This window comes from Barbatula barbatula (genome assembly GCF_947034865.1).
Source record: "Barbatula barbatula genome assembly, chromosome: 6".
NCBI classification, from domain to species: Eukaryota; Metazoa; Chordata; class Actinopteri; order Cypriniformes; family Nemacheilidae; genus Barbatula; species Barbatula barbatula.
In genome coordinates, this window is record NC_136765.1 from 8,836,332 (window position 1) to 8,858,436 (window position 22,105).

At 39.5% G+C, this 22,105-nt stretch overlaps 2 protein-coding genes across 6 annotated transcripts; one reads left to right on the forward strand and one right to left on the reverse strand.

Moving 5' to 3' along the window:
* Positions 1-210: 210 nt before the first annotated feature.
* Positions 211-18,939, reverse strand: atg2b (autophagy related 2B). The gene is made up of 43 exons (XM_079459274.1): positions 18,618-18,939; positions 17,772-17,961; positions 17,505-17,667; positions 17,003-17,155; positions 15,394-15,496; positions 15,072-15,234; positions 14,715-14,894; positions 14,497-14,593; positions 14,199-14,372; positions 13,959-14,110; positions 13,541-13,652; positions 13,191-13,434; positions 12,777-12,933; positions 12,543-12,635; positions 12,205-12,393; positions 11,839-12,112; positions 11,655-11,763; positions 11,366-11,573; positions 9,573-9,715; positions 9,268-9,425; positions 8,972-9,144; positions 8,632-8,782; positions 8,080-8,279; positions 7,569-7,649; positions 7,304-7,410; positions 7,095-7,187; positions 6,939-7,009; positions 6,774-6,850; positions 6,527-6,697; positions 6,278-6,410; positions 5,966-6,168; positions 5,642-5,871; positions 5,442-5,559; positions 4,632-4,823; positions 4,428-4,529; positions 4,250-4,328; positions 3,963-4,173; positions 3,805-3,874; positions 3,372-3,454; positions 3,166-3,287; positions 2,871-3,025; positions 2,029-2,178; positions 211-1,941 (listed from the first exon to the last, which is right to left on the reverse strand). Exons 2-43 carry the CDS (start codon positions 17,931-17,933, stop codon positions 1,711-1,713), a joined length of 6,237 nt encoding a protein of 2,078 aa, XP_079315400.1. The 5' UTR covers positions 17,934-17,961; positions 18,618-18,939; the 3' UTR covers positions 211-1,710.
* Positions 18,484-22,001, forward strand: gskip (gsk3b interacting protein). 5 transcript variants are annotated; one of them, XM_079459276.1, is made up of 4 exons: positions 19,815-19,865; positions 19,961-20,029; positions 20,261-20,506; positions 20,582-21,981. In XM_079459276.1, exons 2-4 carry the CDS (start codon positions 20,009-20,011, stop codon positions 20,738-20,740), a joined length of 426 nt encoding a protein of 141 aa, XP_079315402.1. In that variant the 5' UTR covers positions 19,815-19,865; positions 19,961-20,008; the 3' UTR covers positions 20,741-21,981. The 5 variants fall into 5 exon arrangements, with proteins under 5 accessions (XP_079315403.1, XP_079315405.1, XP_079315401.1 ...); XM_079459277.1 differs by lacking the exons at positions 19,815-19,865; positions 19,961-20,029 and adding an exon at positions 18,484-19,016 and having other exon boundaries at positions 20,582-22,001; XM_079459279.1 differs by lacking the exons at positions 19,815-19,865; positions 19,961-20,029 and adding an exon at positions 18,901-19,016 and having other exon boundaries at positions 20,244-20,506.
* The last annotated feature ends 104 nt before the right edge of the window (positions 22,002-22,105 follow it).

Here is a 22,105-nt window from a genome sequence, read left to right on the forward strand (position 1 = left end):
TACAAGTGAATGGGGGCCAGTGCTGGTCAGTAACCAACTTTCTTCAAAATATATTATTTTGTATTCTGCGCTAAAATTAGTCATAAAGGTTTGAAATGATAAGAGGTTGAATAAATGATGACAGAATAAAAATTTTTGGGTGAACCATCACCTTGTCTATGAATCCTGGCAGTAGTGTTTTCTGCAAACAATATGAAAGCACAAGTCAAAGTGAGTGGTCAACATTAAATAATTTATTTCCCTTTTATTGATAATACATGCTTTTGTATAAATTGGGAAAATGTACATCTATGTACAAGAACTGTTATTACCACTTAAAATGAAACATACAATAAATATTCAATATTATTCAATATTAAATGAATTCAGAATTGAACAAATTGTACTGTCATACAAACAAAAAATCTGAGACATCACTATTGATAAACGGCAAAGAATTACAAATGCTTGTTTATTTGACCATTTGAACAATATGGAAACTACATTTAGTTTTTGTGTCCTTATCTAAAGTATCGTCCATAAGAGTTCTGTAATGCAGCTGCTTAGGAATGTCACTTGACACGCGTCTTAACAGCTTAAGAAAAAACAGAAAAATAAAAAAGCATAATTTTCTGGGATCACTGAAATACAAAGTGCAAGTGATAATAATAGCCGCAACACATTCCTCATGTTGGAGGACTAGTTTCTAACACAGCTGAAAAGAGAAATGCTACACAAAAATTGTGTTACTTGAAAGCCAGACAAATATATCAGGTACAGATGCGTCTTCCATGGACACAGATAGTAGTGCTGTTTGATAACAAGAGATGATTATTGTAAATAGTTCATAGCATGAATACGCTACTGGATGGCTTATTTTGATATCTTTATATTATTCCAATAGTATTAGCAATGACTCGAGTAGTATTTTTTGCATGTTAAGCCTTTATGGGCAGAAAACAAAGTGTTATATAATGAAAATTGTATATTCTGCATAACAAAATTCAAGCCTGTTTGTATCGTAGCCTCCTATAATGTGAATACACTTATTAGATAAAAAAGGGGGTGACCATTCTCAGGAGAATTATTTTGTAATTTATTTTCGAAATGGCATTATTACAGGCTTCATTTTCTTTATGCAAAATATTATTTCTTATCAAAATGAAAAATAAAGAACACACTTCATTTAGAGTTTCACCCTTATGGACAGTTAAGCATAACACAACCCAGATCTGTTGTAACCAGCATCGGTTTAGAATTAACCAGGGGGATAAAAACCTATATGGCACAGTAATCTTGTTTACCACAAGACACCATTTCATATGATATTAATGAATTGTAACACGAAGGCACTACGAGAACATTCATTGGTGGTATGAAAAGAGACAAATTTATTAAAGCTGTGGGTCTCCAGTAGTGTGGCTTTAAGATACTCAATGACTCCAGTTAAATGTCACAACAGGTATACTCTTGAGAAAAGTATGAAACTGCTCCAGTTTCATCTAATGCTTCATCTGGGGGTCAGACTTTGTCCACCACAGCCTGTGATCGTCTGCCACAGATACTCCAAGAGTGCTAGAAACAAAACCATGAGCAGAAAACGGAAATGGGCCTCATATCACCTGTAAGGGCACGAAACACACTACTCGAAATCAGCACGCGTATTTGGGGCTGATAAGTCGAATATCGATTTACATCTGTGACGAAAGAGTACATTTGCAGGGGCACAGCTTATTCTTCCCCCAAACGCCATTTCTGAGACTCCTCTTGTCGTGCGTCTGGGTGAATCTGGTTTCTCATGCCTCCCAGCACGTTGGAAGTTGCTTCTGTTGCAACGATGAGAGGTTTAACAACAGCAGGAGGAAGCTGTCGCAGGACTCCGCCCACAGCGCCAGTCATGCCCCTTTGTTCGTGCTCACGTGTGGCAGTGTCATAAATGGTCAGGGCTGTATCTGTAATGCCCTGTAATAACACATAGTGGAAATAATCTGCATTATTGTTTATATACGGTGTAGTGAATAACAAAAATTAGGGTGGGAGAGCTCATACCTCTTTCACTACGCTGTACGCTTTGGCAACTCCCTCTCTGAGGTCCACAGGCTGATGAGCCAGGCAGTAATGCGAGTACCGTTTAATCTTCTTGCATTCTTTCTCATCTGGAACTGGAGAGACCATGTCATAAGCGGTTTCAGCGGCCGCCTGTGCAAAAAACAGGGACAGATCAGGAGAAATGTATATTAAATTGATTAATAGCAATGAATCGCATCCAGAAGAAAGGGTTTTGTTTACATAATATGTCTGTGCACTGTGCATATTTATTTTGTATTTATAAACACACGCATACCTGTATATTTAGGAAATATTTGCATGCATATATATTTTTAATTTATTAGGACTTTATATTTATATTTCAAACGATGAATCGCATCCAGAATAAAAGTTTACATAATACAGTACATGTCTATGTAACGTGCATATTAATTTGTTTTTATAAACACAAAAACATACATGAATGTGTATTTATTTATATTTACAAATAATTGAAATTATATGTAAACGTTTAAAAAATGAATTATGTGTATGTTTATAAATAAAAAAATGAAAATACCCAGTACACAGGCGTATATTATGAAAGCACAAAGTTGATCTCATATTTATATATCATTTCTATTATATATACAAATGTATGTGTTTTTTATGAATACAAAATTAATACATATATTATGTAAACACAAACATTTATTCTGGATGCGAGTAAGATGTGTTTTATTAGTGTTACTAATAAAATAAACTTCCAGGGTATTTTACATAGCAAAATAATGAGAATTAAGAAAAGCTACACATCAGTAATTAGAAACGGTTTCATACGTGCTGTTAACTTTATTTTTCACCTGTATTGTTCGGACCATACGATTGGTGAGTTCCAGAGCTGCCATTGCAGTGGAGGTTCCGAAGGAGGCGGTGCCGCGCTGGAAGCCGCGCACTATTCTCCCGTCCTTGCGATATTGTTCAATGGGCAACCACACTAGATCCCTAAAACCCTGAACTGCAGAGAAACACCAAAGAATACAACACTGCTCAAACCAGAGACCTTTCTCTTTTAACAAGATCGCTTCTATTTTATGGTCTACATTTAACAATTTAAAGCATTTACTTCACATGGTATGATAGAAGTGTTGTGCTAACCTAGCTGCACCAGGGAATGTATGGGCCCCACCCCTCCCAGAAGCCCCGGCAGCTGGTTCTTCTTGATGTCATTCAGCCACTCATTAATGGCATAAGAAAACAGCTTGTCAACACCCAATAATCTATGAAAAAACAAGCATTTCTGAATGAGCCGAATAGATAAGTAACAAAGCTAAATGTTTTTTTCATTTGTATACCGTTCTTACCCTTGTCGGTAACACAATCGCCGTAATTTGAGCTCTGAGCAGTTCAGTTGTGTCAGTCCAATCACGATACCAGCAAATGTGCCCTGAAAAATATTATATGTCACATCCAGATACTGTATCATCCACTCATTTACTTTTCATAAATTGTCTAGGGACTGCCAAGCGATTCAAATGTTTAATCGAATGAATTGGACGACGTAGCACATCACACATCAAATTTGGCTCAGAAATTAGCCCCGAAAGAAAAATCCAATTTATTATTATGCAACCATTACAAAAAGTAGCTTCAGAAAGAAATATTTCTTGACAGTTATTATTACGTGAAATTTCTCTTTTAACCACAAGCTACAGTCAAAAGGTAAATCAGCTATTTCTGACCTCAATGAAATATTGGCTACTCTAAATCTATTTTATGAAAGATTAGATAGCACACCTGCTCCATGGCCATGTGTTTTCCATGGTAGTCTAATCTGATTGGCACCTCTGACGTGAACCGGAACTCTCTGGAAAACAACCACATGCTTGCTGTTACGGATTGATTCCTTCCTGAATAACTTGATATGTTTTATGTAGATTGATAATCTAACAGACCTAAAGAAAATGGGCTGGTCTGTGAACGATGAGGAAGCAGATGTATCTGTCTCAGTGGCGCTGTCTTGGCTGCTGATGAGACTTGAGCCTCCACGTGCTTGCGTTGGCACCGAGATGATGGGTGCAGGCTCTTGACCCGCCCCGCCGTTGTACTTTGAGAAATTGCAAGAGACTTCAGGGCCGGGAGGCTTCTTCATCGACACGCAGAAGACTGAAACACAAATCCATAAATGATAACACTGATAAAACATGCTTAAGTGACCCTCTGAGTTTGAGCTGAGTGTCACCTTCTTGCTCCGGAGGGGAAAAGAGCTCGACATCTGCAGCCAAACTGGTAAAGAAGTCCTTTAGAAAGAACAGAGCATCCTGTATGGAGAAAAAGAGACCACTTTCTATTGATTTCCAGCAAAAATATACAGAGTGAATAAAAATGACTGAATGTGAAGGGTGTGTCTTTGTCTGTACCTGGTCGATGTTAAGACGAAGAGGCATTAGAGAGACGCGCAGGCAGCACTCTTGAGGCGCATGACCAGCCTCTGGACATACATGCAGTGCTCTGACAGTCAACTAAAACACAAACATCACACACTCCTTTCAGAATGCTGTGCATGGCTTGAGTGCTTCTTTTAAAACCATGCTATCTATCTGTTAATGTTTTTTCGATCTCACCATGTTGGAATGAGCTTTCCTGGGCATCTCCTTACTGGAATACAGGTAGAGGAACTTGTTCATCATGGAGGAGGCCAGTCTGTCTCGTATCTCCAGGTCTTGCACTGAGAACACCTGTCTGGACAGTGGCTGCTCTGTTAAAACACCTGCCTCTGGTGTCATCTGAGGATACACCTCATGCTGGAACCGCACCTTTTGGGTATAATACAGCATTATAGGGATGATTATTTTTCAAGTAGTCAAGGATTGTTATGGATTACACATAATCTTACCTTCGCCAGAATATGATTAACATATTTTGTGGTAGTCTGTAGTAAAACTGTAGTAAAATGTCTAAATAAAAATTAAGCATTTGGTATGTATTTGGGGGGCTGACCCCCCCAAGTTTTGGACTGTCTCTATTAGAATATGCAACCTTTTTATGTATGATTTTCTGAAGATGTGGTATCTAATGGCTGGAATACACTACAAGACATTTAAAATCTCACCAGATTTTTTAAAAGTATACATTTGCAGGCTTTTTTTATAGTTTCAGAAAGAAACACACTAACGGATCAAATCTGCAGACTGGCAAAGACTTTCCAGACTGAAAATCTGGGCAAAAGTCTTGTAGTGAAATTTTTGCCTTTACAGTACAAACTTAACAAAACATAGTGCAGGACATACAAGGACCACTAATAAGAACAGTAAAAGGTCATATTAATAGAGCACAATGAACACAAAATTTCATAATATCGTTCATTTATTGTGACTCTGTATCATTCTGTACAATTCAGATGTATGATTTTGCGAACAGTGCCAGATTCTTACCTTACTGAGCTGAATCTCCATAAGAACATCAGGGTTTCTGCCCCATCCTCCTCCAGCACGGGAGCTTCTTCTGACCAGTCTAACAGGAGTCTGTGACGGAGAACTGTGTGGAGTGCACCTACAACACACAAACCAACTAAATGCTTTGTCATAATGCAAGTGTACGGTTTCATTTCTGCGAAGCAAAACCGCCTCTGTACCCTCGACTGCGAGCTGGCGAGGAGGAGAGCGCCCCACCTCCGAAATCCTTTCCTCCGTAGAGATGCCACACCACTGAGATCTCCTTGACAAGATATCTGACCTCAGGGATGGGAGAGTGAAGTGGCCCCCTACTGGAGCTGCTGCCCCCCACAGGCACACTGAAGTGGTCTTGCTTCACTACGACGGGTTCAGAGGTCAGCTTCTTTACCATGGGCTCCTCATCCGTTTCCTTGAAGACCAAACCCATAAAGAAATATAAGTTCACATAAGTTACCTATTTAAAAAACAGTGATGTGATCATAGCGTCACAAAAAACAGCTCACCGTTAGTTTGGAGCCGGGCGTGTCCAGGATGCAGAAGTCATCAGAATCGTGGGGCAGAGAGGGAGCTGGAGGGGAGATGAGTGGAGAATGCAGTGTGGGATAGGTGGGGCTCGGCTCCTGCCCCATGTTTCCGCTCTCATCAGGAAAGAGGAAGAGATCAGAACGGGGTGGGTCATGGTCGTGTGAGTGATCTTCATTCATCCCTACAGCAGAGATTGACAGATACGACATCCGTGAAACTTGAAGACTTCACGACTCAAGAAACAACTCAATAATAACAATTAAAATAAAAACTTGTGAGCAGAGGCTGACCGTTCTGTTGTAATGTGTGGCTCTGCAGGCCGTCTGTCTCCTCCATAGCATCACTCATGAGATCTTGAAGAATCTGTTGCTCTGCTTCAGGAAGCAGAGGAGTCTGTGCTGGTGGGCGGCTCCCTGCTTCATTCTAGACAACGTCAGCATATACATGTATCACTTACAAAGAACAGCTCAATTAAGCCTCAACAAACCAGGTTTGTTTTGTTTAGAGATCTGAAAAGAATGAGGTCCACTCGAACTGACCTTTACTCTTTGCTTTGTGCTTCTGCTTTTGTTCTCCAGTCCAGAAGGGGGCAGTAGATCCCCATAACTGGCTATGTACTGAATAAGGTTCATGAGAGCGGCACAGGAGTCCGAACAGGTGCGAATGTGAATAACGTCACTTGAGCAACGCAGCTCAAACCTCGGCTCAGTCTACATACATAAACATATACATGACATGCGATAAATATCAACACTCAAAGACAACTCAAAGAGAGAACTTTCCTACCATTTTGCCATCGGTTCCTGGTTTCACTGCTGTGATCCTCAGTTCCAAAGTGCCCATATCAACCACCTGCACATAGTCTAAACAGAAAGAAAATCTAAAATGACACTAGTGTCTTTCATAGTGACCTTCATCCTAGCATCAGACATACAGTATACGATTCCTCACCTCGAGCCAGATTAACAGATACAGCGTTGATCTTGTCAGACAGAAACAATGTGGCCTCATCTAAAATGATTCTAGGAGGTTAAAGATATGAATTACATTAGCCAGGTAAGAATTCAGTAATAGCTGGCGTGGATGTTGAGATGACCAGAGCTCTACCTGAGGTTAGAGGAAGAGTGATCTAAGGACACGCTGCTGGAGATACTGAAGGTCTCCACGGTCAGCAGAGATCTCACTGGTAAATATAAGGGTCTATAGATAAAAAACAACTGTTTAGTAGCGTAATAAATATCAATGAATTACAATTTTAATGAGATGAACGATAATTGATCCTTAATCGGTATTTGTAACTGTGATAAATGCATTACCTGTAATCCAGGGAGCAGCTCCATAGATGCAGATGGAGGGTAGATACGGAGGTTTGGGGGTTGTAGCCAAGCACTGGCTCATCAGACACATTTAAAAGGTCGACTATCTATACCGGAGAGGCAAACAAAGTTATTTAGCACAGATGCATTTCAGTATTTTTCAAATAAGACGTCAACTATCGTATATCATTCGAACATTTTATAAACTATAAAGTCCTGGAAGCTTTTTGCTTCAGGTTGTTTGCATGTGGTTCTGTTTTACTACCTGGTTGTACCAGCCCAGATTTGAAGGCACCACTCTGTGCTGAAGTGTGACTCCCCTCATGCCAACGGCTATGAGAAACTCCTGAGAACACAGAAACACATAACATGATCTCAGCAATTTTAACCACAATGAGCAGGATAGTAAAAAAACTCAAAAAGCATTCAAGGAAAGAAGTAAACCGAGTTGTTTTAAAGCGTCATGGTTGTCGGGGTGTAAGGTGAACTATACGCGAAATGATCTGGATCTTAAAATGAAATGATATTCAAAATGTTATATTCTGCATCAGGAACATTCATCTAAATTCATGATCCCAAACCTTTTGGCTCAAAATGTTTTATACATTTTCATATATAAACGTTTTAATCTTTACTTCATTTTCAATCCTTGGAATACATAAATTGACAACCTTAAAGAAGACCCCTCACCATTTTCACACAGTTACATTTCACAACCGACTGAATGCATTTGTGTTTTATAATACAATAAACTGTCCACAGTTGCTGTAGCTCACCTTGACATTGCGCTCAGTGTTATGGGAGGAAATTTTAACAGCGATGGACAGCATGCTATGAGGCTCCAAATTGAGGCCCTCAGAGGGAGATGCCCTCTCTGGTGCAGACTCAGACGCATACATCACCGGCTCCAGCCAATGCGGACGCGTCCTGCAGGGCAGATTAATGCTCCAGTCAGGGGCGTCTCCTTCTACTGTACCTGAAGTATTCAGAAACAAAGAAAATATCTGAATTAAAGAGCTATTATAACATAAGCACTAAAATAAACAGGTACGATCAGCTCACTCCCTGCATCCAAAATCCTGTACTGAATCTTATGAAGTACATACTTCTTTTTGTAGTATTTACAATTTATTAACTTTTTGAATTTAGCAGTTTCTTACTGCCTTACTGGCCATCTGGGTATTTTTATACAGATTTTCGCACGCTATACTGTACCTAGGGTCAAAGAAATAACTACATACGCAAATGTTTCTGTCCACATAAAATTAACAATAATGTAAACAGGAATCTGAATAGACCAACATAAGGCTAACTGAAAATGAACAGACCCTGATGATAGAGGCAGGCCAGCGACGTGTGGAAACAGACGTAATGCTGGTCTTTGTAGCCCTCGTGCTGCGTCACGCCGAACAGAGTCCCGTTTTTCACCTCCATCCAAAACTCTCCATGTTTGTTTTGTAACACACTCTTATCATCCTGCTGGATATATTGGGAGTCACTTCATATGTAGGCTATATACAGTATCATCGCTTTATTATTGCTCTGTTGAAATTTAAGTCTTTTGAAATATATTTTACAAACGCTCTCTCTGTAGGCAGCTCAATCGTGTTTGAATCAAAGCAAAAATCTCAATACTAAAACGCTTTCTGTGTGATACTCCTGTAATACCTTGATCTGGGTGTGTACAGCCACCAGGCCGTGGTTTATGGACAGGACAATAGAAAATAAGCTTTGTGAGGTCTTGGGCTGTATCTTACTCCTCTTCTTTTTCCTGCTTCTGTAGCCCAGTTCTGCAGGAGTGTAGTATAGCAGGGTCTCTTCCTCAGAACCGCTGTCTTCCTCTACACACACAGACAAACACAGATGCAAACTGTTAAAAGACCCATGAACGCAAACAGAATTTAAGTAATGATCATAACACGAAAAGAAGGGTTTTTTTAATAAAGGGAAGGTGTTTTTTTCACCTTCTGTGCCTGCAGATCGGAACTGACTGAAGCTGTCTTTACTGTACGTGTTGATGAGTTGACTGGCTACAGACAGACCAACGCCATATGGGATGTTCTCCACCGTCTCCACTGGTGACGGAGCAGTGGGCTCCCATAGCAGCAGGTCATTATTAATCCTGTCCGAACAAAAGAGACAGTTATTGGACAAACTACAGCTTTGGTTTAAAGTTTATTAATAAGGACTACAAAGTATTGATGATTCAGGCCTAAACTGAATCTTAACTATCAGGTTTTATTGATGTACTGACAAGAAATTGTGTTACCTGTTGTGTAATTTCTCATAAAATGATTTATTGGGCAAAGCGAGTTGAACATTCGGGAAAAACAACTCCAGGATGTAGCGAGAGTTGCTCATGGTTTTTTCCTGGAATTCCGTCATCTCCAGCACGTCTCCTGGGATGACCATCTGCATCAAAACATGAGACGGTCACATGGAAAAAGCTATTAACAGATTTCTATATTTGTCACAGGCTCTTAAAAGTTATGATATTCCTGTGGCTTAGTGGTAAGAGCATGGCGCTAGCAACACCAAGGTCATGAGGTCAACCCCATGGGATTGCACATAGTCAGAATCAAATGTATAGTGTAATGCAATGTAAATCGCTTTGGATAAAAGCATTTGCCAAATGCATAAATGTGAATGATGAAAGCAAAGTTTCTTTTTTTTGCTTTCCCCCACAATATGGGTTGCAGTGAATCATCATTATACAAAAATCTGGCATTTCTACTGTGTCTACTTAAATGTCCAGTGTATGAAATTTAGCCGCATCAAGCGGTAAGGTTGTGCCGGCTCACTCAACAGCTGCGTCCCAATTCGCATACTATGCATCCTAAATAGAATTAATATGAATTTTAGTTGAAATTAGTATTCTCAAAGTAACCAGATAGTCTACTGTTTCCGGTGAAAATTCAAAGTGTAATTCCATGGACAGCTAATATAACCTGATATTAACTCAGAGGGCAGAGTTTAGTGATGCTACACTGCATTGTTCAAAATAAATAAAAGCATGCTTTGCTAAACAAATCAATGTTTTTATAGAGTAAACATCACATCCGAAATAATGAATTCATAAATACTTGCATGCAAGAAAGAGCTTTATTTTAATGTTCATGACAGTTAAAGATCGGCTAACATGCCATTTCATGCATTCTGATTTCTTTACACTGTTAAACGTGATAGCTCCTCATGCTCGTTCAACGAGTTGGACGTAGTATTGTTTCATAACAGGGATCCTATTCCGTTTATTGGGCAATTCTCCCAGAAAAGCACGCTCATGGAGAGGCAAAAGAAATAGCCCGCCCAATCGCCAACCGAAAAGCGGTAAGAAGACCCGCATATCATGATTGGCTGCGCTGCATCCAGATTGGCTGTGCTGTGGGCCCGCAGCTTATGGAGGTTGTTTTGAATACAAGGGTGCCAATAATTGAGGCCAGGGTGTATTAGAGGGAAAAAAAGTCATATTGTGATATTCCACCTACTTCAAATTGTTTTATTTGAATGAAATGTTGGAATAGATTTTTTAAAGATCAAAAGGAGAAACAATGCAGATTTATTTTTACAGCCTACTTTGCTAATATTTACCAAAGGGGCCAATAATGGTGGAGGGCACTGTAAGTAGGTGAATTGGGACACAGCACACCTCTCCTTTTCGAAGCGCTACGGTGGCAGACAGAGGACACCGATGTCGTCAGGTTTTCGCTAATTTCCTTATGGAGATAACATATTTACGAAACGCGCTCTGTAGAGCAGTTTGTCCGTTTAGGGCTACTGTAGAAACAACATGTAAATTCAATTCCATGTGAGGGGACCTGTGGTCTCTAAACATAACATTTATAAAACATAAAGCTTCATTATGTAAGGTCTTTATACAGCTCTGAACACATAGTTATGTATAATATACTGCATTTCTGTCAATAAATTATCCAAAAAAAAACATTAGACCTTTAATATGTCAATAGAAAAGATTCTTAATACACTTAAATGTAAAAAGACATCAATAAACCAAAGCGAGATGAATAAGACAGCTTTCATTTTTAATTGAAGAATTGTTTCTACCTCTTCGTTTTCATACATGACACGCCGTGAAGAAAAAGGGGAGGGCTCAGGTTTGCCAAAATCACACACATCCTTCAGAGAGTGGGAGGCTCCTTCCTCTTCTTCTTCTTCCTCCTGTGAGAGATCATCTACCCCTTCCTCCTCTTCCTCTGTTGTTATACGCTCTAGGATGGAGTGCACAGCCTTGGGGTTCACCTTTAAAACCACTCTGAAAAGAAAAAAAAAAGTAACAAAAAATGTCTGACATTCTTGTACAAGTAATACTCCACTTTGCAAGAGCCTAGCGTACCTGGGCCAGTCAAATTTTCCACAGTCTGAGGATGTCATGTCCTCCTCCATGGTATTAGCTACTCTTAAGAACCTGGCTGCGGGATGATCTTTGTCTTTTTGGAACGACCCTAGAGTAGCAGAAAAAATTAACTTAAGGTTGAGAAATAATTTGTATATTGAACGAATGAAATTACTCTTTGTACCACTGAGCTCTTTAAACGTGAGCTCCATCTTGGTCTGCTCGGATGAGTTTCCTCCAGTTAACTCTGTCTTGAACACCAGGTCCTCCAGTTCCAGACGCAGAAGCTCTTTCTGCAGGGACTTCTTAAACCAGGGCCCCCTCTCCTGATCCGAACGCAGGTCAGGGATTGGAAACCGCACCTCCAGCACCAGCAGGGGTGCATTTACCGATATGGACACATGACAGTGCGCTGGGTTACGGCTTTCATCCAGAAAGACTTCAGCAAATGCCTTGTGCTTGTGAGAGAAACACAACGGTGATGAGAGGCAAAGGGCTATTAAATAAAATGAGTCTGAATAGCACACAGTGATGACCTGGTGTTTCTTACCAGACTGATGTGCTTATTGTAGGATGTGTACATGTGAGACGCCATCATCTCTGTGGTAACCAGTTTCTGTGGCTGGAGCAGAGAGTTAAGTCTGTCCACGATACTGACATCACACTCCGTGTGAACTTTTCCCAGCTCAACATGAAACTCTGCCTTGCGAGGTATAGCACTAAGACGTACCTGCCCGCCCTTATGAAAACAGAAAGCATGTTTGAAGACCATCTTTGTTGTCTTTGTCGTAGATTTTTATTATTAAGAAACTTAAAAATTCAACAGATATTGTACCAAAATATACCATATCATCTGTTAAAAAGTGTTGCGTGGTACTGATTTGTTACCTGTGGGCCTCTGCGTTCTGTTAGTTTGTAGATTAGGTGGAGGCAAGGCAAAGGGGGAGATTCACTACTGGCTTGGACGTCAAAAGTAAGAAGCTAATGATTGACAAAAAGAACAAATAATTTCAGTAGTAAATCAACAGAAATTCTGTAACATGGGCCATAAACAAACTTTACTGTGTATGTTAGATTAGCTATGTTTGTTAAACATATATTTGAGTGTTTAAACATGTGTACCTCTGTGTATTGTGCTCCACTCTGGGTAGTGTGGCTGTCAGTAGAATACAGGCACTCCAGAAGCTCCACCTGGTTCAAGGAGAGATCTGTGTTCAGTGCCCGTACGTTGGAGCCCTGGCAGTGCTCGTATGTCACCTTTAAACCCTGACCTATGAACCTAAAGAATAAAAATAATTACACACAAAAACTTAATCTGTATTCAGTGGTACATTTTAACCCCTTCCCTCTGACACATTAACACAAGAGCATGAATACTGGACTCCACAAGGCTCTGTCTTGGGTCCTTTGTTGTTGTTTTTCTTTTGTGCATGATCCCTTTACCTTTCCTTGTTATGTAAAAGCTAATAAAATATAATAAAATAAATGTAACATTGCTGAGAAGTTGAGAAAACTAAAAATCAATACAGGAGTTACCTTAGATGATCATGTGGACATGCTTCATCAAATACAGTTCGTGATCGCAGGAAATCCCCTACATTGAGCTTATTTATAGACAAAATACGAAAAAACTCTGAGGCCATTGGTGCGAGAGGGTTTTGTAAGGTGTCTCGTGGTGGGAGAGGGTCAATATGGAGGACAGACAAGCAGAGAGTCCCCACTGTCAGCCTGAGAACCAGCTCAGGCCTGGATTCATCACAGTGGCCCTTAGATGGATGAGCTACAGACCACAAATAGATAAATTAAAAATGAATAAATCATAAAGCTGAGATTTGATTAAACACACAAGCTTAGTTCATCAATAATTGATCATGAAAGGGACTCACAAGTTTGCCGGTGTAACCTTTGGGGGAACTGAGGATCTCTGGAAAATTGTGGCATCTCGTTGGTCTGTTTCTCTTTTTGTCTAGTAGTATCCATGTACTCCTCCCACACAGTCTGTAAAAAGTAGAACAGATTATATGTCTAACATTTTGTAAAAACATCTAATGAAGACCTTGTTTGGTGTAGGTCATTACAATAAATATCACATTTTCCTGGAGGAAAAAGTTAACTATACTATAAATAAATGTTAGACTTAAACTTCCTCCCTATTGAAAAAAGCCATTTATAAAACAGCCACACTTTTCATGTATAGAACATGTATTTCATTTCAACAATGAACACAGGACCGCTGCTAGGGGAAAATGTGCAACATGACTCCTTTAACAACACTAATCAAAAGAGTGAGAGGTGGTAACCTACGGCAACATTTCCAGATGGCGACTCCCCCAGGGAGGGAGAATAGTTGCTGTTTAGAGACAAATCTAGATCCACCGTAGGGGGATCTCCAAGAGGGGGGAGAGATGATAGGCTGTGAGACATATCCATCTCAGCCATTGAGAAAAATACATCCTCTGTCAGACCAACAGAAAAGAGACATATCATTGATGTAAGCAACAGGAACATGAAGTGCATAGATAACGGAAATGTTCTGTGCAGAACCTCTGCTGGATGCTGTTCTGCCGGTCTGACTCTCAAACAGGTCTTGATCTGTGGCTCCTGTTATAGTGTCTTTCTTCAGGCAGCGGTTTAGCTCCATATGGAGGCGATACTCATCTTCCTGCTGCATAGGACGACTCTTCCTGTCTTTTCCTAAAGCAGACCACTCCTGCCCTCCTACAGACACATTGTCACTCAGTCACACTCAATGAATGCACTTTATAGTGGTTTATAATAGACCTAAATGAATCGTGTGTGAATGAAACATGATGGAAATTTTAATGAAGCTTGAAGGTGTCACCTGAGTTGGAGAAGACACCAAACATGTCCAGTAAAAGATGGACTTGACGGGGTGAGAGCAGCATGATTAGTGATTCAAATTGCCCGTCCATGTCCAACTGTGAAGAAATATTAATAAACTACTCCATTCAGAAATACAGAATTTCCAATCTGTTCAATACTTTTATAACTTGCTAGAATAAAACAACTGTAGGTTTGTAACAGTTCGCTTGTACTCACCTTAGCTCCTGGCATTGCTTCATTTTGCTTCAGAACCACGGACAGCTCCAGTCGACCACTGAGGCAGCCCACCTGCACCGGCTCAAACGGCATAGTGGAAGATACCGGATCTGGGAATTGTGGGTGAGGCTCGCAGATGATTTTTGGGTTCCAACTTGGTGAAAGTTTAGGTTCAGTCTCCTGTAATAAGTAAAGGATGTATTTTTAGACAACCTACAATGCTAAATGCATAGTAATAGTGACTGGAAATAATGTGAAACATTGTCTACTGTATCAATACAAATATTAAAAACAACTTGATTGCTGCTATAACCGTTTGAGAGGATTGTTGGATGACAACTGGACAAGTAAACTCACTGTATGAGGGGGTGGTGATTTGTGGCCGGCTCGAGCTGATTCTGAAAACTCATCCCAGAACACAGCAGCACCGTCCAGAGTTAGATTTTTATGTGCAAAAGTTGTGGGCTGATGGATATTGACACTGGAGCCTTCCTCCACACTCTCATCACAATAAGCCATCCTAAACACCACATCATGCAGAGAGAACATGGTGACGACTCAAACTAATACAATTACTCAACAAAATTATGATAAAAGTCAGTGTGGCAAATACACAAGGCACTTTTTGAAATCATATCATACTGCATACAAAATATTTACTTTCATCTTTAGAACGTACTTATTGATTCTGAGTTCGAGGGCAATGCCAGTTTTAGAGTTTTCAGGAACGTGTTCCATCCTCAGGATGGTATCCACAAAAGTGACCTTGACTCTTCTCAACACTAACAGAGGAAAGAGGAAAACCCATAAATGACTGACATATTTGATCGCTATAAATGAATAGTTCACCCAAAAATAAAGATTCTGTCATCATTATCTCACCCTCAAGTTGTTCCACAACAGTATAAAATCTTTGCTCTGAAACTTAACAAATTCTGGGGCACCATTGACTGCCATAGTAGTTTTTTCCCTACTATGGTTGTGGATGGTGCCCCTGATCTGTTTGGTTACAAACATTCTTGAGAGTGAGTAAATAATGACAGAATTTGGGTAAACTATCGCTTTAAAGGAGTCATGAATTAAGAAACCAATTTTAACCCGAGCTTTTGTTGTATAAAAGTTCATCGTATTCAAACGAACATCCTGTAAGTGTCAGAACTGAAGCCGTTCTTGTTACTGAAATAAGAACTTTTTTTGACAAAAGGCCCAGCGAACTCCAGGTACTGGACTGTTGAACACTGCCTCCACAGAAGAAAATCAACGACTACTTCTCTAGGCCCGCCCAATGGTCCACGAATGACTTTAGCCACACATAGTACACACTCCCACATTTGTGATGATTTACAATCTGGTACGTCAGTTTAAACCGTCTTTTGCTGTGTTGCCATGTTTTTTTTTTATAAGCACCTTTATGATTGTTGTTTGGTCTTATATCAAAAAGCCTCTGCACTTAAGTTTTAATAAATGGTCTGTTGCAGATTTTGAGATGTTTTGTATCATAAAATATATAAACAATTTGCATTTTAAGGTTAATTTGCTTATTTTTTCTATTAATATCTGGCATCCCTGTGACTTTAGCAAAGTGATCTCGAGAGCGGCTAGCCCCGTGTCATATGTGGAAAAGTAAGGACTTTCTTCACTGTTATTTTTATATAGAGTAACCAAGCAACAAACATGTAACATTGTGCAGCGCCTGGTTGTGGAAGAACACATTTTTTGCAGGGAGACAATGCTGTCCCTTCATTTTTGAATATTAAATTAAAATATATGTATGATGCGTCACTATTGCTTTGTTAGAGATCGATTGATATGTCCTGATTATGTGTAACCTACATGTCTAATCGAGTTTAAAGAACTAAGCATGTGGCTTGTCAAACAGAAATGTACATCACAGGGAACACAGCTGTCTTTTGGAACTGTTATCCAATCATAGTAGTGGGCGTTTACTTCCAAGTCTTCAATGCGGTCCCCCCATAAAAACTGAGTGTTTCTTAAGCCAGGCTCAAAACCAGGGTAGAAAAAAGCCTATTACTTATTGATTTTCTAATGTAAAAACCACACAAACGTCATAAGTAGACCTCAGACAACAGTATGAAAGAATAAAAACAGACAGTTCAGGACACCTTTGATGTTGCAATATTTGGTAGAAAAGGGAAACTTCTCAACAAAACTAATTTGGTTTGGTCAAAGTGAGCCATTAAATGAGAATGTTCTATACAAACTTACAAGAAACAAACGAACTACATTCTTAAATCTAGATTAAACGCGGTCTACGGCAAGAAGGATACCTGTTTCAATGGTCTCTGCAAACTTCTCCAGCCCATCCAGAGGAGGGAAGCTCTCTCCCTGATCATCAGTGAATCTTTGGCTTAAACACTCTTTGGCCAGCTGCATGCTGCTGGTCATGAAGCTTGACAGGCACATGGGCTCCATGCCAGAGGCTTAAAATGAATAAAAAGATATACATAAATGACAAAGTATACATACTAAACAAGAAGCTTCTATAAAAACCAATATAATATACACAAAATTCATTACACCCAGTGCATGCCATTAGAAAGGTCTATGACACCATTAGAGCATTTAGTAATATTTACAAACGTATCTATAGTACAAACAGCATTGCAACCTGTACATTTGTCAATTTATTGCACATCATCTTTGTATTACTATTGCTCTTTTATGACATATCGCTTATTGCTCCCTGAACTCTTTGTAAGTCCCTTTGGATAAAAGTGTCTGCTAAATGTAAATGTCATCTCAAAAAGGGATTGCAACAATATTTCATACTCGTTCGAGGTCTTGGCCTGAACACCATCTCCAAGCCCCTCACTTCCAGCGCACAGTTGTCCAAGAGCAGTGAGGCCCATGGAACAGTGAGGGAAATGGCCTGAATGAATCCCTCACATACTTCAAATGGAGCATCCACAGACTCCAGTAGCTCATTCAGGGACTGAGAATACATGAAACAAAGTCAAACTGTGGATAAACCTTTTTGATGGTTGCATAATCGAAGCAAAGCTTTTTTGTGGAAATAGCACAAAGTATAGAACTTACCCATTTGTCCAGCGGCACTTGAGCGAGTGAGCCTGTGCCTTGATAGAGATCCAGGCTAAGCTGGTCCAAACTGAGCTTCTCTTGGAGGAAATTGCCAAGATAGCGATGCAGCAGGTACCTGCATGCCCGCTTCTTAATAGACTCAGAAAATGGCCATGGCATCTTGACCAGTGCTCGAGTTCAGCGTGTACTAAAACAAGTTAAGAAATCCATTTGACTTAACAAAAGACTGTTACATATAATCAAAACCTAAGAGCTATTTGCTGGAAATCTCTGTAAACTATGGGAGGTCAAAGCCTAATAAATGGTGTAACTTAAAATTCAGAGTCAATCATGACATGACAGACAGCTCATATAAACATAAAATGCAGCCGTCAAATGTGCATGCTTATGCATTGAGTTTAAAAATAGTAGTACTAGTAAAATAGTCATCTCTGTTTTCTTTATTATCCGACTTTATTATGCCATTAAAGTGATGCTTCTACCTGATCAGATCACATCTGCATAAGAAACAACGTCACAAATTAAGTCAAATTCTAAATGGATTTTAAATATCAAACAGAAATGACATCCAATATCTGCAATATAGCATTAGAAAAGCCAGGCCGTATTGAACCAGTCTACATCGACATGTAGCCCCATTTGAATCCGTCTGGCCTGCATGGCACTAGATCTATTACAGCATATTAACCGGCGTTTGCGCAATTCCCTCAAGGTTGGGGAGTTTGCCTGTCAACAATAACAAATCAATCATGGCGTCTCGATGTCCGACAGTCAAACATGTTAAAAAGTGACATCACGCGCCGTGGACATTCAAGAGAAGACATTTGAAGTCAAATAACTCACCTGTGTATGAAATAGCTGACTAACCGTTGTTCCTTGGCTTTGGGGGAACTAGCATGATGGCTAAACAGAATCCTTCAAACGTTCATTCGAGTCTGTCTGTTCAGCTGAGGCTCGCGTAATCATAATACATATAATACATTTAAGGTTGCGGTCTTTGAACGAGTTATAAGTGGACGTCGGGTCATGTGAAAGCAACATCACTGCCTTTCTATTTGTTTAGATGAGGCTAATGGTGGTGTTTACAAACACGCTTTCATTGCGCACGCTCACGCTCGGCGTGTTCAGGAGCCTCCGGTCTGCGCACTGTGCGCAGCCACTGCACAGTTCGGACACGCAGATGTCTGTGTTATTACGGTACAATACATATTTTAAAAGAAGAGTCGATGTGCTTTATTTGTGGTAAGTCTACTCGAACTACATTTATATGATACGTTGTGTGGTGTCAGAATGTAGCTGCTGTTGTGTAAATACTATGCTGTGTGTAATTGCTGTATTGGTTTGGTCTGTATTTAAATTCGGCATCGTTAAACAGTTCAATTAGCACACAGTTACTTCTTTCTTAAAAGACCTGCTGTCAAAGGTTTAGTTAAGATTCTGACATGATTTACTGACCGACGATGGATTTCATTGAGAGGCAATATAATATACGTTTAGTTTAATGTATGTGTAGTCCAAACAAACGTGCTAAAAATAAATGCTAAAGGTGATACAAATTGTGCCTTTTTCACGAACAGAGCTCCAATAAGAATCCAGTCATTTTCCATGTGTATTCCGTGTATTTATGCAGTCCGTGTAACTAATTGACTTTATATAAATAAAGATAAGCAATAACAATAAAATATATATAAATAAATAATACAAATAAAATTCAATAAAATGCTAATCGTTGGTATTTATATCAATTCAAATAATCCTTTTAAAAAAGAATTGTTGATGTTATTGAGAATGCACTGAAAGCCGTTCCGCCACCAAAAGCTGCCCAAAAGCACGTAATTTACATCTAGGCTACTCGCACAGTTACATGAAGAATGATCAGCTAATAGATACGCATTATCGGCTCATCGGCTCCTTGTATGTAAAATGTTCAATTCTATGTTGTAAGATCTATCTATACGCCTAAAAAGAGGAGAATCGTAGTAAAGAAACGCCTAGGTTCACTGCGCAACTGCTACGCTTAAATGACGCCCATGAATCTCCGCACTGGTCACCGGCATGAGCCGGAAGTTTTCTGACGAACTGCTCCCGGAGGTTAGTATTTCTCAAAATTGCGATACTATATAATAACCAAACTTTTTAATCTAACAAATAACCATGTTATTTATTTGTTTACACTACTATTGAAGTCATATCAACAGGTCCCGAGTAATATCGCTAGCTAGCGTTAGCGCTTTATGCTTTCGGATTGCGTCAAGGCAAGTGATATCGCGCTGTATCGTTAACGTTAAGATGTTTGTTTATACCAAAAGTGTTGTTTTTAAAGTAATCGAGTTTAACGTAGTTCTGTACGTTGGTCAGTTGCTGCATTTGTGAGATGTTAGCAGCGCTCGCGCCCCCTCATGATCAGTCGACTTCAGATGTTTATTTATAAACATGCATTTTGTTTGTCTTGCATCCGATCATCTGAAGACTTGCTGTTGTTTTAGGGGATGGAAGTGGACTGTAAACCAGAGGACCTGTCGAAGTGTTCCTATGAAGAACGCTGTGCGGAGCTTGGAGAGGTTAAAGACATGAGGCTGGAAGCCGAGGCGGTGGTCAATGATGTGCTCTTCGCAGTCACAGACATGCACGTCTCTCACAGTCTTACCAGTGGAGTAGGTGTGGCGCATATAAACGTTGAAACCAGAGAGGGGAACCGGTATTACTTGGAGCTCACCGAGGCTGGGTTGAGGGTGAGTGCATGCAATTTATTGTAATATCCAGCTTAATGTGTCTGTTTTGATCCTAATGAATGCATGTTTTTTCAGGTGGTGGGACACGCCTTTGATCAGGTGGATGAAGGTTTGAGCACCCAGTATCATGAGACTGTTTACTCACTGTTGGATTCCCTGAGCCCTGGTTACAGAGAAGCGTTTGGAAATGCTTTGCTACAGAGACTAGAGAGGCTTAAACAAAATGGACAGTGAGGGCTTCAGTATCACTAAACCATCTGTGCTTGCTTAAAGTTATACCAAGTCCTGTGCTGCCCTCTGCCTAAAGTGTCAGTGATACTTGCCATTTTTAACCTGTTTGTTTTAACGAAACATTATGTGATTATTTAGAACATGACTTGCTCGTGATGTTTTTACAGTTTTATTTAGATAAGTATTTTTTGGAGGCAGTGCTGTAAGATTTATACTTGTGCGTTCATTCTCATGGTCAAATATTTGGCGACATTTTTATTGAAACTAATATCTTTGTGTTAACATGAAGGTGCACGAACTCCATCAATGGTGTACAGGATGGTTCAGTATTGTCATTAAAACGTCTGTTGCCTTACTACTACATTCACATTTTAAAAGTTTGAGCTGTCCACAGGGTTGTGGATCAATTGGTTTGAAAATTTTAAAATTCACAATAGTATCTTACCTTCCTCTGCTCGGTATTTGCGGTCATATCAACTCCCTTTTGTACATGCAAAAATGTGTCAAGTCTGCAGAAAGGACTGAAAAGCCAAAACTATGGTAAAATCTATGTTCAAAATCTTTTGGAAAAATAACTAAAAACGACGATGGCTCCTGTAGAACATAATGATAATGTAGGTAATGGTATTTTTTCTGAAATCAGTCCCAAACATTGCAAAAATGCACCACGGCTGCACTAGCAACACCCCACTTTCTATTGTAAAGACAGAAATTCTCATGGTTGATTAAACATATCACACAATGTGTAATCTGAATAGTGATGTTTTAAAATAAATATTTTTGGGGATTAAATAAGCTTTATATATTGCACTACAAGAAAAAAGCTAGCCATTTTCTGACTTGTTTAGAAGGGCTGCTTAAATATTTTGCAAAGGTTACCTTCCAAGTCTTTTTGTTTGTTTTCATCTCCCTTTAATTGGTTTCAGAAAGCATACAATTTAATCATCAATTGATGCATCAATGCAGGAAGTTCTTGTATGATGGGTTTCTACCTCGTATTGGGTTTTCGAATTTCAGCCCGTTTACTTTTGCATTTCAGCGGGTTTAGGATAAGCAAAGGATGGTGGTATGTTATTTTGTTAAAAAGGAACAAAAATCTTTATAACAGTTTTAGACAAGTCTGTTAATAATCTTTCAAATAGAAGTCATATAAATGTGTCTTTTGATGGCTTATATGGCTCAAAAACCTGACGACAGTTGCTTGCTTTTGTTTCCTTATAATAAAAAGCACACATTAAAATGTTAATGTGGTTTGGTTTCATTTAATTTACTACCTCATATATAACAGACAGGGCTGTAAAATATTTCATTACATTTAGGCATTTGGCAGAGGCGTTTATCTAAAGCGACTTACATCTGCAATCACCT

Bases quoted from the DNA above. Each gene is read 5' to 3' on its own strand.
- atg2b (XM_079459274.1), bottom strand. From the start codon at position 17,933: ATGCCATGGCCATTTTCTGAGTCTATTAAGAAGCGGGCATGCAGGTAC. The intron at 6,851-6,938 runs GTGAGGAATCGT...CTTTCTGTTTAG, and splicing joins ATCTGTTAATCTGGCTCGAG to ACTATGTGCAGGTGGTTGAT. The intron at 3,288-3,371 runs GTAAGAACGGTA...GTTTTTTCATAG, and splicing joins CGATTGTGTTACCGACAAGG to ATTATTGGGTGTTGACAAGC.
- gskip (XM_079459275.1), top strand. From the start codon at position 19,830: ATGAGCCGGAAGTTTTCTGACGAACTGCTCCCGGAG. The intron at 19,866-20,260 runs GTTAGTATTTCT...CTGTTGTTTTAG, and splicing joins CTGACGAACTGCTCCCGGAG to GGGATGGAAGTGGACTGTAA. The intron at 20,507-20,581 runs GTGAGTGCATGC...ATGTTTTTTCAG, and splicing joins TCACCGAGGCTGGGTTGAGG to GTGGTGGGACACGCCTTTGA.